Source organism: Bombyx mori, chromosome 23 (assembly GCF_030269925.1).
Source record: "Bombyx mori chromosome 23, ASM3026992v2".
Lineage (NCBI taxonomy): Eukaryota > Metazoa > Arthropoda > Insecta > Lepidoptera > Bombycidae > Bombyx > Bombyx mori.
In genome coordinates, this window is record NC_085129.1 from 2737333 (window position 1) to 2754480 (window position 17148).

Consider the following 17148-nt stretch of genomic DNA (forward strand, 5'->3'; position numbering starts at 1 on the left):
AACTCCACGCCTGGAGGTGTGGCCAGCTTTCATCCTTACGTAATCCACTTTTCATTATTACGTCGTTTTATATACGAAAACTTTAATTTACATTAGGTACACCAATCGCTGGGTTAAGTTTTTTTTTATTACTTAAATTTGTGGACTACCTGGTGCTAAGTGGTTACTGGAGCCCATAGACATCTAGAACGTAAATGCCGCCACCCACCTAGAGATATAAGTTCTAAGGTCTTGTATAAAACACATTGATTTTTGTTCTTGTTACAAAATTAATAATCGCTTGCTGAATATGTCTTATTGTAGTTTTATTCATTTAATAAAAATAAGGATGTTTTTTTGTTACACACACACAAGCACTAGCACAATCACTAGCATACACACAGACCATTATCATGACTCCTTTTTTGAGCATTGGTACTTTATTTTTTTCACTACCTGATAGCCTCAGGGGCTATTTCAGCTTCGCGCAGACGGTATCTTATTGTGGTGTTGTCTTCTATCTTTTCGGTGGTTAGATAAGTTTGAATTCCTTATATGCGTAAATTAAATGAAATAAAACAATGTATATAACAGAAAAAATAACATGGTATATTTTTATTCGCTGCCATTTTTTTGCTTTGTTTTAGAACTATAATTAGAACTAATTCATCGTGGATATACCTACTTATCGTAATCTAAATGCTACTAAGGCGAATATCGCAACACTCCCTGAAAAATTCTTGTCGGATTCCTAATGTTTCGAATTGGAATCGAATTGAAACAGCCATTGAAATTGAGATGCTCATAACGGAACCTAGGATTACTTCGCGGCAGAAATAGGCAGGCCCATCACGGCTCTTCTAGCTTAATTAATATTATCCTTGTTATTGTTGTTTGTAATAATGAAATCAATTGTTCGTTTTTTACATTAGCACTAAATTTTAAGGAAGATTTTTGTTTTGAGTTTGTTCTTTTTTTTGTTTTGTTGTTGTTTGTTATTCTTTTGTCAATGCACCTACCATGCATTATCTCTGCACCACCCTATGGTCGACTGGAAGAGAATGCCCATGGCATTAAGTCCGCCTGTGTACAAGTTTTGTTTTGTGCATAAAGTATAAATAAATAAATAAATAAAAATAAATAAATACATTTCGGTATTACTAATTGTGAACGTGTGAAATTTAAAATGATTGTCTTATTAACCTTCAATTCGTTGATTCAGATGTCAATTTCAAAGTTAATAAGCACTAAAACCGAATGAAATATGTTATTACATAAAAATGTATCGTAAAATATTAAATGATCCGAATGTTTGTATTATCCAATTACTTTATTTTAATATTATAATGTAATAAGAAATAGTTCAATTTAACTTTTTTATACAGAAAAGGGTCGTTCGGATTGTTGATAATCCCGTTCTTGCAGATCGTTTGAAACCTCTGGGTCTACGGAGGGGGAGGGACTTCTGTTCTATTTGTGTTTTATTCCGTATGTTCCTTGGGTAGTGCTCAGGGGAATTGTTCGAGATGATCCCTCCACCTCATTTTTACCATCGCATCTCTCGCCATCGGAGCAGAGTTTATTCATAGATACTATTTGAAACCGCTATGTTCATCAACAGTGCGAGATACTTTACGCCACGTACCATCCGGCTCTGTAGTTAACAAACAAGGTTTGCCGAGATTTTGCAGCTGTAGGCAGGGACTTTGCTGTGTCATTTTGATTGTGGGCCTTATACTCTAAAATAATAATAATGTAACCTTTGCTTTAATTACAAAATTTCATTCCTATGTTGTGGAAATCACACGGAAGGACGTTTTTGTCGCTATTTCAAAAAAAATATTGGTATCTAATTGCGGGATTAACATCAGCTATGATCCCACAGCACGATATCCCATAGACTACGGTGACTTTGTATATCCTCAAGAGACGCTTTCAGCTCTAACACTAGGAGCAGGCTTAGGGACCCCGGTAACCGTACTCGTCGAACTCGATAAAGAGGTCGACGTGCAACCTAACCCATGCATCAGCATCTTAAGTTACTCGCCGGATCTTCTCAGCAGGTCGCGATTCCGATCCGGTAATAGATTCATTCGCGAAACAATTGTTCTTGAGTTGTTGAGGTCTTCTTCGTAGACGCTCGGGCAGCTGTTAGCAAATCCCACGCCTCCTGTCTATGCGTTTGCTCGCCCACCTGTCCTGGTGAAACTGGAAAGGCCTCCAGACCACCAGTTGTTCTTCAAACATAAAAAAGATGTGTGGTGTCGTGGGACACCGGATAGGAACGAAGATCCATATAAAAAAAAAAAAGAATTACGAGAAAAAAATCGCGCGGTGAAATATCGCTGTGCGGAAAACAAGGCCTTATTCCACGGACTTTTTCTTACGGTTTTACTATCACATTTTTTTCAGTTCGGTCGCGCAGCAAAATCCCTATCTCCTCCAAGCCTGCCGTAAGGAACTTCGTTCCAAATAAAAAAAAACCCGAAGACTCGGATATAAACCGTTCCGTGGTTCGAACTTATTTAAAACCAAATCGAAACCTATTCACTCATTTTCAATTTTGAACCTTAACTCACCACATAACTGTAGATCGTCCGGCACGCGTCTGCGCATCAAACGAATTAAAACCTTACGTAATCGAACGATTATTGATAGTGCGTTTCCGTGTTTAGGCTCGAACCTTGCAACGACCGTTTAATGCGAAGTGTTACTTCAACGTAAACGAATTAGTTACGAAACATTTTATTTGTTGCGTGTTAGAACAGCATTTTTTTTTAATTGTTACTTTCCAATAGCTCGTGGTTCGATTTTAAATAATTCTATTCACGCTAGTACTTTTTTATTTTTATTGCTTAGATTTGTAGACGAGCTCACAGCTAACTTCAGTGGTTACTGAAGCCCATAGACATCTACAACGTAAATGCGCCACCCAACTCGAGATATAAGTTCTAAGGTCTCAAGTATAGTTACAACGGCTGCCACGCCCTTCAAACTGAAACGTGTTACTGCTTCACGGCAGAAATAGGCGGGGTGATGGTACCTACCCGTCCGGACTCACAAGAGATCCTACCACCAGTAAACTTGTACTTCGAGTTACATAATTCGCACTTTTGGAATTGAAGGGGCTTAACTAAAAAAAATTAAGACAATGAGTTTTGTATTTTGGACGACTTATAACCATGCATTCTATCAGTTTATAAAATTATTTTTTTAATTAAAGAACTACATTTAAATTTTAGTTTAGAAAACGACAAAGTTCACTTTCCGTTTCTTTTAAATCTTTATACGCAAAGTTTAAGGTATGCGCTTTAAGGATTAAAATATTAAAATTGAAACTGAAAAAGTACAATTCTTCAATAAAATTACATTTTTGGCGTTTAACAAGAATTTTGGATTAAGACACTTCAATTCTAAAGGTGCAATATGCTTTTGAGACATTCGACGCATAAAACATAAAACGTCAATGTTTGTCTGTTCACCAACAGAAATGAAAATGGAATAACGAAAAGTATCTATCAAGTTTAAATTGTGTGGACGTGCCTAGTGGTTAGGGACAATGAATCAATTTTTAACATATTAATTATGCATTTTACGAAATGTCTGATCAGTGAGTTGGTTACTTTAACTAATGAATTAATTTTTACCCAAAAATCAGTTCTATAAATGCCTTACCGCGAAAAGGTAACAAATTAATAAACAAAAATTACATACACAAAGTTTGCTTTAATTAAAAAATAAAAGTTTAAGATACTGTCATAGATTAAAACCGAAAACCGCTATTTATTGGGTTCTGGCTGTCATAATATCCATAGTTTTTTAACATTGATAGCGTGTGGCCTCTCGTTTGTCTATATACAACTACAACTTATTCTAGCCTAAGCTCTGGTTTACATTGGTCTTGTTACGCACTATTTACGACCACCAGCCGACACAAAAGTTTATTGTATAACTATAATTCAATTTCCAAATTAAAATGACACCATTGCGGTTTATGTACAAAATTACAGCGAAATTTATTCATGCCACTAACTTTTGTAGCCAGAAAGCATATCGTTGAATTATACTTTCTCAGATTAGGAGTTTTGTGTAAAATATGTCGTTAGGCATTGGTCTCTGTATCCAAATCATCACCGATATCTTGGTTTTTTTTGTGTTGCTTTGATGGGTGGACGAGCTCACAGCCCACCTGGTGTTAAGTGGTTACTGGAGCCGATGGACATCTACACCGTAAATATTTTTTTTTTATTTTTATTGCTTAGATGTGTGGACGAGCTCACAGCCTACCTGGTGTTAAGTGGTTACTGGAGCCCATATACATCTACAACGTAAATGCGTCACACACCTTGAGATATAGTTCTACGGTCTCAGTATAGTCACAACGGCTGCCCCACCCTTCAAACCGAAACGCATTACTGCTTCACGGCAGAAATAGGCGGGGCGGTGGTACCTACCCGTGCGGACTCACAAGAGGTCCTACCACCAGTAATTACGCAAATTATAATTTTGCGGGTTTGATTTTTATTGCACGATGTTATTCCTTTACCGTGGAAGTCAATTGTGAACATTTGTTGAGTACGTATTTCATTAGAAAAATTGGTACCCGCCAGCGAGGTTCGAACACCAGTGCATCGCTCGATACGGATGCACCGGACGTCTTATCCTTTAGGCCACGACGACTGCTAAATGCGCCACCCACCTTGAGATATCAGTCCTAAGATCTCAATATAGTTACAACGGCTGCCCCACCCTTCAAACCGAAACGCATTACTGCTTCACGGCAGAAATAAGCAGGGCCGTGGTACCTACCTGCGCGGACTCACAAGAGGTCCTACCACCAGTAATTACGCAAATTATAATTGCGGGTTTCACTTTTATTACACGATGTTATTCCTTCACCGTGGAAGTCAATTGTGAACATTTGTTGAGTACGTAATTAATTAAAAAAATTGGTATAAAATAGGTTGCAAGTCCGCAAACATTGGCAATAACAGATTTCTGAGATATAATAATGCACTAGAGAGAGACGCGAAATAATACAGGATATCTTCTACACGAAAATCGCAAGTTGCGCATCGCTCGAATTGGAGAGAACAATTGCATGGCAATCTATATGAGTTTGATATGAAATAAAAATGTTATTTAAACACAAAACGAGAACAAACCAAGCATAATCTATTAATCTTGGTAATTTTATGTGCTTACACATTTAGAGTCTGTTCTAAAACATATACAATTAAAATTGAATACACCAGTTCGGAGAAAACCGCTCCATAGCAAAAGCAGAGTTTTTCTAATATATATAGGGAGGAAGGATTACGGTGGCCCGGTGGCCATATAGGTATATAGTCTCAATTGTATTGTTTCTCACCTCAAACTGGACTGCACGAGCCTATCGCCTCAAAAATAGACAAAATGGTAGTACCAACTCGTGCCGGATCATAATAAGTATTATTATCAGTGATTAGAGAAAAGTAAAGAAAATCTGACAACGTTGTCACGGGCGACAATCGCGAAACTTAGCTAGTAAGAAAATCAGAGCAATTAGGTTTAGCCAAAAATGCACCAAACAAAATTGCTACCGAAAAAAAAAAAACTTAATCACAATAAATCTTATAATCATTAATTCTCACGGTCGTTGTCCTCTTTTTCGACATTGTTAATGACACGGCGAAAGTTGTGTTTAAGACAAAACAATTGTACTGGACCGACTGACGGCTTCGCGGCGTGGACAAAACTTCAAAACCAAGCGAGACTTAGTAATTTGGTACTTCGGAACGTTCTCAGCTACGTTACGACCCAGTCACGATTCCCGCCTGATTCTTATTCCGATAACTATAGACCAAACAATACAATGGTTTATATACTGTTTGGTATTTTCTTATCTAAAAGTTATGGTACTGGTAATTGTAAGGGTACTTCATAAATATGGTATTTTTGTGTTACCAAGAACATTGAAGGAATTTTTGGTGTAGCTCTGCATATAAACTTACCAAACCACGGCACGTACCATCTTCTTATTTCACAAAGGCGGTATATAAAATTTAAATGGTCATATTTTAGGAAAGTGCCCATTTTCATAATTCGCTGAGAATTAAAATACTATCAAATAAAACCTTTGTAAATTGCAATAAGCAAGAATAAGTAAGGTTCAATAATTATGAAAAATGATACTAAAAAACAACCACATTCCAGTTAAAATGGAATAAAAATAAATTTTAGATAGAATCTCCTTATGCGAAAGACAGGATATACTTGCCTTTCATACGCTTAACACTAAAATTGATAATTTGACAAATTTATGCTAACTAAAAAGAGACTATAGATATTGCTCATCGTCATAGATCATCTCGGAACACGATGATTACTGAGAATAAACTCAGACCTTGGATATCAATGATCGCGGAATTCGTCTAGTACCGTTCACTGGCCCGTAAACCGATCTTTTCTTGAACTAAATCAAATTTATGACCACTATACTATACTTCGAAATGCAATATATTCCACTGAAATTGCTTATTTTAAAATTAAGAACCAACTCTTTGAAAAAATGCTAATCAAATAAATGTTTTTTTCTATCTCATCCCATCTGACGGTGAGTAGTTACCGTCGCCCATGGACTTCACCAAATCCAGGGGCAGAGCCAAGCCGCTGCCTACCGTTGAGTACTCTCCACAAGCCTCGTTTGAAGAAGGACAAGTCATAGCGTTTAGGAAACACCGTGGAGTGGAGCTCATTCCATCTATCTCTCTGGAATATCTCTGGAAACGCACTGTGGATGAAGGCAGTGGCTCCAGGCAGTATGGATGAACTCTACTCTGGTAGGGGGCGGTGCGATAGTAAAAACGAGATGGTGGGATCATCTCAAACAATTCCTTACAATGTGCTCATAATTAAAGATTGTATATCTTTGTTATAGGCGCAGAGAATGGAGTGCGGAGCCAATGAATTCACCAGGAAACTGCGTGTTGATCAGGTAAAAAAATACTTTTTTTTGTTGTTTATATATTTTTTCACTAACGAGCATTTGAGGGAGTGATACACACAACTGAATCAATTCATTGCAAGAGTATAGTTTTTAGATTATCAGTTACAATAATAGAGTTTGAGACAATTTGAAGTTTCTAGCGCGTGAACTAATAAGCTACTTATTTGTGATAATCGTAGAACTAGTTTCTTGTTCATAAACATGAAAAATAGCAAAATGTGACTGCGGCGGCCATGATGATATTTAATTTTGACATTTAAAAAAAATGACAGCTGTCTAATGAATTGCGGTTTGAATGCACCTGCCTACTAGAATACAGGTTCCATCAGCTGTGACTACAGCGAATTCAATTGAAATAGTTTTAAATGCATCTATCGACCGGTTTCGCCGGCGCCTCCTCGATTCACCTACTTCGATTCGTACTTCAACGATAATGACAACTATTTTTGAGAACGAAATAATTGAACTGTCGATGTTTTAAAACGAAATGAGATTTAGATAAAATTGTAGAGCTCACAGGATTTTTTTTATTAGGTTCACACAACTGGATAAAATCTGCACACATAAACATTGAACTTGTTTACATAAAATAATACATTATAGAATTCACCCACCCATTTTGGGTGTGAACCCATCTATCTTGCTTAAGAGCGTTTGTGCTTAAGATAAAAATGTCGTTAACTAATATTAAAACTAAGATAAAGAAAACAAAAAAAAGAAAAAACTGCATATAAAAAGTTACAAAAAAAACAATCAACAATAAAAATAAAAAGAGGGAAATTAACGTTCAATAAAAATCAAATGTAGTTGGTCTACAGCTCGGTGTGGATCACGGATCTTAAATTTATTTTAAGTGAGTCTAGAGAAGCATTAGAACGATGAGATGGCAAAGAGCGGAACAAGAGAGGTTAGGATTCTTAAGTGAAGAAAGACCACGCACGCCACGGTAACGATGCAGATGAGAGGATGCGAAGTAATCTTGTGTTCCGGTTTGAATAGCCGTTGTACATAGTAGTTGAGGATGCGATATTTTGTGTCAAGGTAGACGGCGGGATTCACTTTGTGGGTTCTGTGGAACATCTATATTTTTTTTATTGCCTTTGTAGGCAGACGAGCATACGGCCCACCTGATGGTAAGTGGTCACCGTCGCTCATGGACGTCGGCAATGCCAAGGGCAAAGCCAAGCCGCTGCCTACCATTAAGTACTCTCCGCAAGCCTCGTTTGAAGAAGGACATGTCATAGCGCTCGGAAAACACCGTGGAGGGAAGTTCATTCCAAAGCCGAAAAAATCTAAAAAGCCTAATATTATCGTATCGAGTGATAGTGACAAATTGGGATTATGAGTTCCGCCAGCTTAGCGGAACACGAAGTGGGTCGTGTAGTTTCTTAAAAAAGGATAATATAGCGCCTATAAAAAGTTTAATTAAATCTTAAAAATCGTCTTACGAAATTAATGAATAGCAATGAACTTTACTTAAATTGAATTCCATCTTATCTAATCGACGGTTCTTAACTTCATAACTATGTCGAAATCAACATACCAATGTTATTTAATTCTTACAGTACATGAAATTTTCCCGCACGTACAATAAACCTATAGAATTCAACACTTCTGATACAATTCAATTAAATTTTTATATTGAATTGAATTTGATCAATATAAAAGAATTTACGTAATCTATACCGTTGTAGTGTAATCTGTGCCGCGAAATTTATCGAGCTAGGTACATGTCGAACAAAAGTCTATTCGTTATGAGTGGTGCATAAATTTTCATAGATAATATCTATTTGTCGCGAGCAATGTTACGATTAATGGTGTTCATGATTTAGTTCGTTTGTATGTAATGAAACATTACGTAACATGTTATTTTACGTGATAAAACGACGTAGAAAAGTATTATTGGCTTTTACCGTTGAATCAGCAGTTGCATAAACATTGCTATTGCTACTGTACCATTTCAATATTGCTAACACTGCCCTACGCAGTTGAACAAAAAAACAAATATTTTAATCGCATCAAATCTTTGAAATATTGTAAATGTTTAATTGTGTTAGTTGGCAAAATGTCTCATTTTGTAAATTTGGAATTTTGTTTTGTAAGATTTTTTTTAGTAAATTTGAAATGGTTCGATGTTCGAACCATTTCGACATTGGACTTTAATCGCGTTACTCTTTGTCACAATAAGTCACCATACAACGTTTTGGCGGGAAAGTATGGAGCGAAATCGTGTCTTTTTTTATTTATTTAATGTTTCAACAGTTTTAATTATTTAATAATGGTAACAGTTCGGTATGTGTGCTTGTGTATAATTATGGCAAAATGAAACATAGTTAATGGGGCTCATAGTTAGCCGACATTCGGCCGAAATCTTTTATCAATTTTTTAATACAAATTTAACTCATATTCACGAATGACTTCTATGATGAAGGAATAAAGTCATAAAAATCGCACCCCCACAAAAATCTTTTAATTACTATTTAGAGTTGAGACAGACCTCAAGTTTCAATGTGAATATATCTGATTACTGTTTCATATATATCAACATCAATTAACTACGTTTCGTAATTAAAGAATATATAAATTAGATACTGGATACTGGCAACAATACTCTCGCATTAAGGCGATAGCAATATTGAAAAGAAAAAAAAATATAGAAGACAATAATTATTTAAGCAATTATTACACAGTTCAATGACTTTGCTTCGTCTAATGCAGTAATGATATGTGTGATGCGTTTCAACAAATTACAATAGTTTTATGAATTACGTAAGTTTATCTAGTTATATAATCGTATGAGGGACACGCGATTACAGTTCGAAGGATTATGTCGATGCTTTAACGAATTTTAAAGCTAATTATCTAATCAATCGCACGAGTGCTTTTTACCGAGATAGGCAGTGTGACAAGTACAATCGTTCTGTTATAGCCGTGTACTGAACCCTAAGTGGATGACACAACCCTGGGTCATACATTTCGGTATCTATGCCTTGTCAGCAGTTTCATGAGTTAAGTTAAGTTTCATTTTACTGGTGGTAGGACCTCTTGTGAGTCCGCGCGGGTAGGTACCACCGCCCTGCCTATTTCTGCCGTGAAGCAGTAATGCGTTTCGGGTGAGGTAGCCGTTGTAACTATATTGAGATCTTAGAACTTATATCTCAAGGGTGGCGCATTTACGTTTTAGATGTCCGTGGGCTCCAGTAACCACTTAAAATCAGGTGGGCTGTGAGCTCGTCCACCCATCTAAGCAATAAATAAAAAAAAAGTCACAAATAGCCCGCGTTTCACGTAGTCTATTCTCAGCTCTCACGTCGATCGGTTGCTTAAGGGCCCCTCCTCTTTGTAATATAATTATATATCAATAATCTTTATTTTAATCCAATACAATTTATTTTTTTGTAAAACTATCTCGGAGAGGGACTCCATAACAGTTCGCATGAAACTTCGATCAACTAAAATACTTATTTGTTCCTATTCTATTACTATTTTGTATTGAGACCTCGCCTGGAGATGTATGGTGACGTTAACTTCGTGATATCCATGGGCCCCGGTAGCCAATCAAGACACGTCATGTGTTCGTTCACCTCTCTATGGAATAGAAAAAAAACGACTGATTTTAGAAAATACTGAATTTAATCTTATCTTTTTACGACGCACCAACCGGCTCTGGAATGACCAGTCTACAGTTTTGTCCAAACGCTATGACGTGTCCTTCCCTCTACATACGAGGTTCGCAGAGATTCCTCAACAGTAGACAGCATCTTGGCACTGCTAATGATCGTCTGAAAATGCTGACAAATAAATTAGTGTGTAACCACGAGAATCATAAAGCATTCGAGGAGTTAGTAATACTAATAATGATTATTAAAACCCTAAAAGTACTTTTAATTGTGTCTACGACTCCTGAGAAAATCGAAGAAAATATGTACAATAAAAGTGCAACTTGAATTCTGATTGCGTTTTCAGGGCTCCTTTTTGGGAACTGCTAACTTAAATTTTTCTTGACTGTCGTATTGTTTTCCAAAACGGAATCAAATTCTTGGCAGACTTGGATTATGACAATTCAAGCATCGGCAAAAAGTATGACCGCCTACACGGGCATACTTTTTTGTAGGTATTAACGAGGCCGTGTAAAATAGATATGTGGTTCTTGAAGTGCACACGCGTCAAAGATGCGTCCCGGAACCGGATCAGTGCCGTACTCGAATACCGGTTTTAAGAACGGCACTAGAGATGTACCGATTAAAGGGAAGTGGCCCGTTTCACTTTTATCAGATTTTTCTAGTATTTTACTTACAAGAAATTTAAACTCACCTTTGTACAATTTTATAATATGCTTAAAAAGCATTGTTGTATATTAGCAGACGCGTCCCCTTATAACCTAGGGTTAAGTTATTACCGGAACTTGTTAGATATTACACGACATACCAACAATGTGTCGGGACATCAAAGTTATGTTGTAATAGTGGTCTTCCTATCCATCAACTGGACCAGAGGGGAATTACTGGCAGAAATAGATTGGATGGAGCCTGTTCGTTTGGATTTGGACATAAAAAAGTAGAAGAAGAAATTCGAAGCACAACTAAAGAGAAATAAAAAAATGACCATTTTCAAAAATAACACACAGTTATTTTTCAAAATTATATTCATTACGCTCATTTATGTTGATGAAAAGCATATCTTAAATCGATGTCGAAATTTTCAAGATGTCAATGAAACTCTGAATTTGGGACAGGAAATATGTGATATTTTAAAGCTGCAGGTCTTTTTACTTCTGAACATTGGTCGTGGACTCATTCCAATCTTTACGCCATATACTTTTGGCTAATAATAATTCTGGGTTCCCGGCTTCAGTACATTACCTGATATTTCTAAACCATTATTACCAAGAAAGTCCCTTTCTTCAATTATACTTTTTGAATCCAATTCCGGCTGAGTTTTAAGTAGAATAGTTTTTTTATTGTGCGTATTATTTACAATCCGCCAATCACAAGCAACATATCGCCTTACCTGTTCTTTCAATCCTGTGCTATGTAAGTAGAAGTTCCTAATTCAAGTACAGATAAAAATATCAAATATATAAATACCCACGGTATACATGTAAGTCTTTCACATAATGTACAAGCTAATACCGTCCAGCTATCTGAAAGGAATACTTTGAATATATTTGTTGCCGAAGCCCACAGATACTGCATTGAGAATTCCAATATCCACATTGAGACGTAAAGTTAAATATCCGGTCGCTTTTGTTACATAACTAGTCCCAAGTAACTATTACAAATTGAATTGCCTTGGTGCAGATTTATTCCCGAGCAACTATGTATCTCAATTGAATTTCCAGTGGCTTTAGTACAAAATTATTGCCAGGCAACTAGTTATTACAAAATTCTGCGCTCTCTTCAATTTTATTAGCCAACTGCCTGATTCTTAAGAGAGAGAGAGAGAGAGAATAACACTTTATTGTACACCAAAACACAATTTACATTCAAAAACAGTCAAAAAGCAGATAGATTTGTACAATAGGCGGTCTTATCGCTAAAAGCGATCTCTTCCAAACAACCGTTTAATTTAATGAAATTCTGGAAAATATAAAAATATAGTTAGTTAGTACGCATATCGCGGTGTACTATTGAGAATACATTATTATAGAAAATATATGCAGACAATAAATAGATATATATCGTTTAAATATAATATAAAACGTATATTTAACTCGGGATTTTTGCAAAAAAAAAACAACGAAAAATATATTTCTGATACTAAAGGTATTTAATAAAGTCAGGAGCGCACAGCTAGAAAAGCTGTAATATGATTTTCGTTTAGTTCAAACACTACAATGTCGTACAAATTGAAATTATAAAGTACATATTTGTAAATAAAAACACGAAATCTCATAAAATAATAATGTTTTATTCATACCTGCACGGATCCAGAGTCGGCCATAATTCTTACAGCTCTCTCACAAGCGTAAAAACGAATGCACTTAAGTCATCCGTTGAAACTGTCACTAGCACATCGGATGAAGATAAAATGTAATCTTTTTATCCACTAAGCATTTCCGCTCAGTGTAACTGGCCCTTAAAGCATAAGTAGTATCACTATTTTATTAGTGTGCGTGTAGCTGTCACAAAAATGGCGTTGATTGGTCAAACGCACACATAAGTGAAAATCGTTTTGCGTTTTCTATACTATATTTTAGTTTGGCATGATTATTTGTGGAGTATTAGGTTAAGTGTCGACCCGTTATATCCAAGTGTGAATGAGATCGAAAACTTTTTAAGTTCAGTGTGTTGAGTGAGACTGGACAGCGTGCGTATCACTTGTTGGTTTAACATTTTGTAATGTTTTTTTAAAGTGATAATTTTAGTTCAGGGTAAGGTACCTTTTATCCCAAAAATACCGAAAAGAGATCTCATTCCCACGAGAACCTCCACTAAGACTGTTCCTTATCTACGCAGGCAAAGCTATGGGTGACAGCTAGCTATAATATAAAAACTAAATTCAGGTATAGGTTCATTCAATTACAGAAAAAATATTTGTCAGTTGGTTATATTTTTTGAATACGCCATGTATTGAAAAAAAAACATCTTCGGCCACGGCTTTTGACATATTCAGCCACTCGCGCACCGCCTAGGCACAGGAATCTCGTCGGGGGTTCGGCTGCCGTGCCCAAAAACAGGCATATTGTAATTTCACATGGGTGTAACAAAGCAGTCTTTACATATTTCCATACTTCGTTAAAAAACGTTTCTTCTTGGAGAATCTTCTTCGACGGGCTTGTGTTTCTCATGCCTGTGAAAGTTATTACGTCGAAGAATGCGTACGCAAATTCTCAGGTGAGCGTTAACACAGATTAATTTGCACCTTGCACGGATTCCTTTTAATACTGTATAAACTATTATATGTATGTATGTTTGTATGTATGTGTATGTATATGTGACTGTGATTGCGTATATATGTATATATATACTTTTTTGTGTACGTGTTTGTAACTTAATATAAATTTCATTGCACCTACCACTATTGACTCTGCACTACCTTTGGTTGACTGGTAGAGAATGCCTTAGGCACTAAGTCCGCCAATGTAAATTTTACATGAAGTGTAATAAATAAATAAAATAAATAAAGCCTCGAAAATTCGATATCAATTTCCTTTGTGCATACATTGTAGTGTCTTGTGAAAGTCGATGCATGGTGCATCCTGAACAATGTCAGAACGTGACCCGGCTCTGTGGAAACAAGTTATTATTACTGTCACTACTTGATCATAATTGTAGGTAAACAAATCCTTTGTTGCTAGATCCTGATTGACAAGTCAAAATGGTAGCTCGTATCTTAAACATGATAAGAGAAATTCGTCTTCAATTAATAGTGTACTAAGAAAAAATCTTATATTTGTCATGAAATAATTGTTCTTCTCATTTTCTTTTTATTTATTTAGGCATTGACCAAAAGTCATTGAATAGATGTTTGGACGAAAAAGTTATAAAAGCAAATATCAAATGAATATGTACGTTTGTTAAATTATATGATGTGATATTGGTGGTAGGATCTCTTGTGAGTCCGCACGGGTAGGTACCATCACCCTGCCTATTTCTGCCGTGAAGCAGTAATGCTTTTCGGTTTGAAGGGTGGGGCAGGCGTTGTAACTATACTGAGACTTAAGAACTCATTTGTCAAGCATTTACGTTGTAGATGTCTACGGGCTCCAGTAACCACTTAACACCAGGTGGGCTGTGAACTCGTCCACCAAACTAAGAAATAAAAAATAACAAAATCGCAAAATGTCCAATGTGACACTGCCATTAAAACAAAAACAAAAAACGTGCGTTGAGGTCTACGGGGTCATATGCCGTAACATTGTATGTAATTGTACACAGTTAATTAAATTGTAAAAACGGTAAATCCTTGCCATTTAGTCGTCTAAATCTCTTCAAGATATCGTCATAAGATTTTAATAACGTAACCCCGTTCACAGATGACTATGCATCAAACGTCTTAGTAACATCGTCAGTTATAAACGCACAATGCAGTATGAACGACGCAGATACGGGGTCAATTCCATGAGGTCAACTTTCGCAGTTACTCTGCAACACCGTACACACTCAGGCGTCATTTTGAGTATTATCGCGAAATTAAATTCGATGTAGATGTAAAATTCTTCTTATCTATATCTATACTTCTATATACTAATATACTAATATACTAATAATATTATAAAGAGGAAAGATTTGTTTGTTTGTTTGTTTCGAATAGGCTCCAAAACTACTGGACCGATTTGAAAAATTATTTTTCCATTAGAAGCCGACATTGTCCCTGATGAACATAGGCTACTTTTTTTTAATTTTTTTTTATTTTATTTTCTTGGTTTCATGTGTGTTTTAATGTTTCCGAAGCGAAGCGAGGGCGGGTCGCTAGTATTATATAAAAATGAATTGATGTTCGTCAGTCTCGCTAATACTCGAGAACGATTTGGTTAATTTTGGTCTTGAATTATTTGTGGAAGTCCACAGAAGGTTTAAAAGGTAGATAAATATGAAAATGATCGGAATTAAATAAAAATAACAATTTTGTTTTTCCTTTGATGTGTCCCCCGTCGGACGGATTCCTTTTGTTTGTTTTAAGTTTATTTTATACAAAAGTTTTGGTCTTTTATTTCTCGATTGAGGCAGTATGAAGTCTGCCGGTTCAGCTAGTAATAAATAAATAACTGGGAACTAATCACACACGGTCATCCAGTACCAATTTAGGATTCCCTGTGGGTACCAGGGACTGACAAACATACTCATATACACGTTTAAATATTATAGATTTTCTTTTTTTAATTGCTTATATGGGTAGACGAGCTCACGACCTACCTGGTGTTAAGTGGTTACCGGAGCCCATAGACATCTACAACGTGAATGCCGTCACCCACCTCGAGACATGACAAGTCGTCGTGGCCTAAAGGATAAGACGTCCGGTGCATTCGTATCAGCGATGCACCGGTTCGAATCCCGCCGGCAAGTACCAATTTTTCTAATGAAATACGTACTTAACAATTGTTCAAGATTTACCACGGTGAAGGAATAACGTCGTGTAGTAAAAATCCGTAAAAACCCGTAAAAACCCGCAAAATTATAATTTGCGTAATAACTGGTGGTAGGACCTCTTGTGAGTCCGCGCGGGTAGGTACCACCGCCCTGCCTGTTTCAGTCGTGAAGCAATAATGCGTTTTGAAGGGCGTTTGAAAGGCGGGGCAGCCGTTGTACTGTAAAAAGTGAGACCTTAGAACTTGCGTTGCATGGTGGCTACCGCCACAACCACTTAACACCAGGTGGGTTGTGAGCTCGTCCAACCATCTAAAAAATAAAAAAAAGTGCATCGTGCATCGTCGCACTAATGCAATGGTATATTTAAACTAAAATAATATACTTACTGTTCAAATGTGTGTCTCTTGAAGACATCTCAATACCAAACCGGGCCCACTACTTGAAGTAGGTATTAGACCAAGCAGTTCTCGGCTTTCGGGATTTCAATGAGAGTAATATAGATATATTCGGGTGACTTGAAATATTCTTTAAGATGAAGTTCATTTGGATTAAACCATTCGATGGCCCAAATATTCCTATTCCCTAAAATCATTGTTAACCTTACCTGCACTTGAATTCTAGAGTTACATACTGGTGTATAAAAGTCGCTACAAAATTTCAGACTTGTTAGAACTGTGATATTATAGATGTAAATCAAATCAAATCAAAAAGTTTTTATTCAAAATAAATGAAAGTACATACTTGTTGAACGTCAAAAGAACTACCGCCAATTCACAAAAACTAGCCTCCGTTCCGTCCTGAGAAGAATTGGTAAGAAACTCAGCGGAAATGTATTTTTTTTTTTTAATATAAGTTTTTTTTTAATATTAGATTTTTTTAATATTCATTTTTACAATGAGTATTATAACTTAACAATTATTACAATATTGAAATGCCCGGAGCGAGCAACTCATTCCCATTTTGTGCAATCTTCTAGATAATAATCATTGACTTTATAGTAAGCTTTATTGCACAGATGTTCTTAAATATTTTTCTTAAACCTATAATCAATTTGTATTGAACGAAGCGTTCACACTAAACTATTAATTAATTAAAGTCCGGGCTAAACGATTGAGACAGCCGTCTTCCGTCGCGCGACGACATGCTCCT

General features: G+C 36.2%; 1 protein-coding gene across 5 annotated transcripts in view; it reads left to right on the top strand.

Moving 5' to 3' along the window:
- The window catches only part of LOC101741040 (axoneme-associated protein mst101(2)), a 187960-nt gene that overhangs the window by 122599 nt on the left and 48213 nt on the right, over positions 1–17148 (top strand). For all 5 annotated transcript variants that reach the window (XM_038019223.2, XM_038019227.2, XM_038019224.2 and 2 more), the window contains one exon: positions 6899–6955. In XM_038019223.2, coding sequence (XP_037875151.1) covers positions 6899–6955 — 57 coding nt within the window. The remainder of the gene's footprint in view (positions 1–6898; positions 6956–17148) is intronic.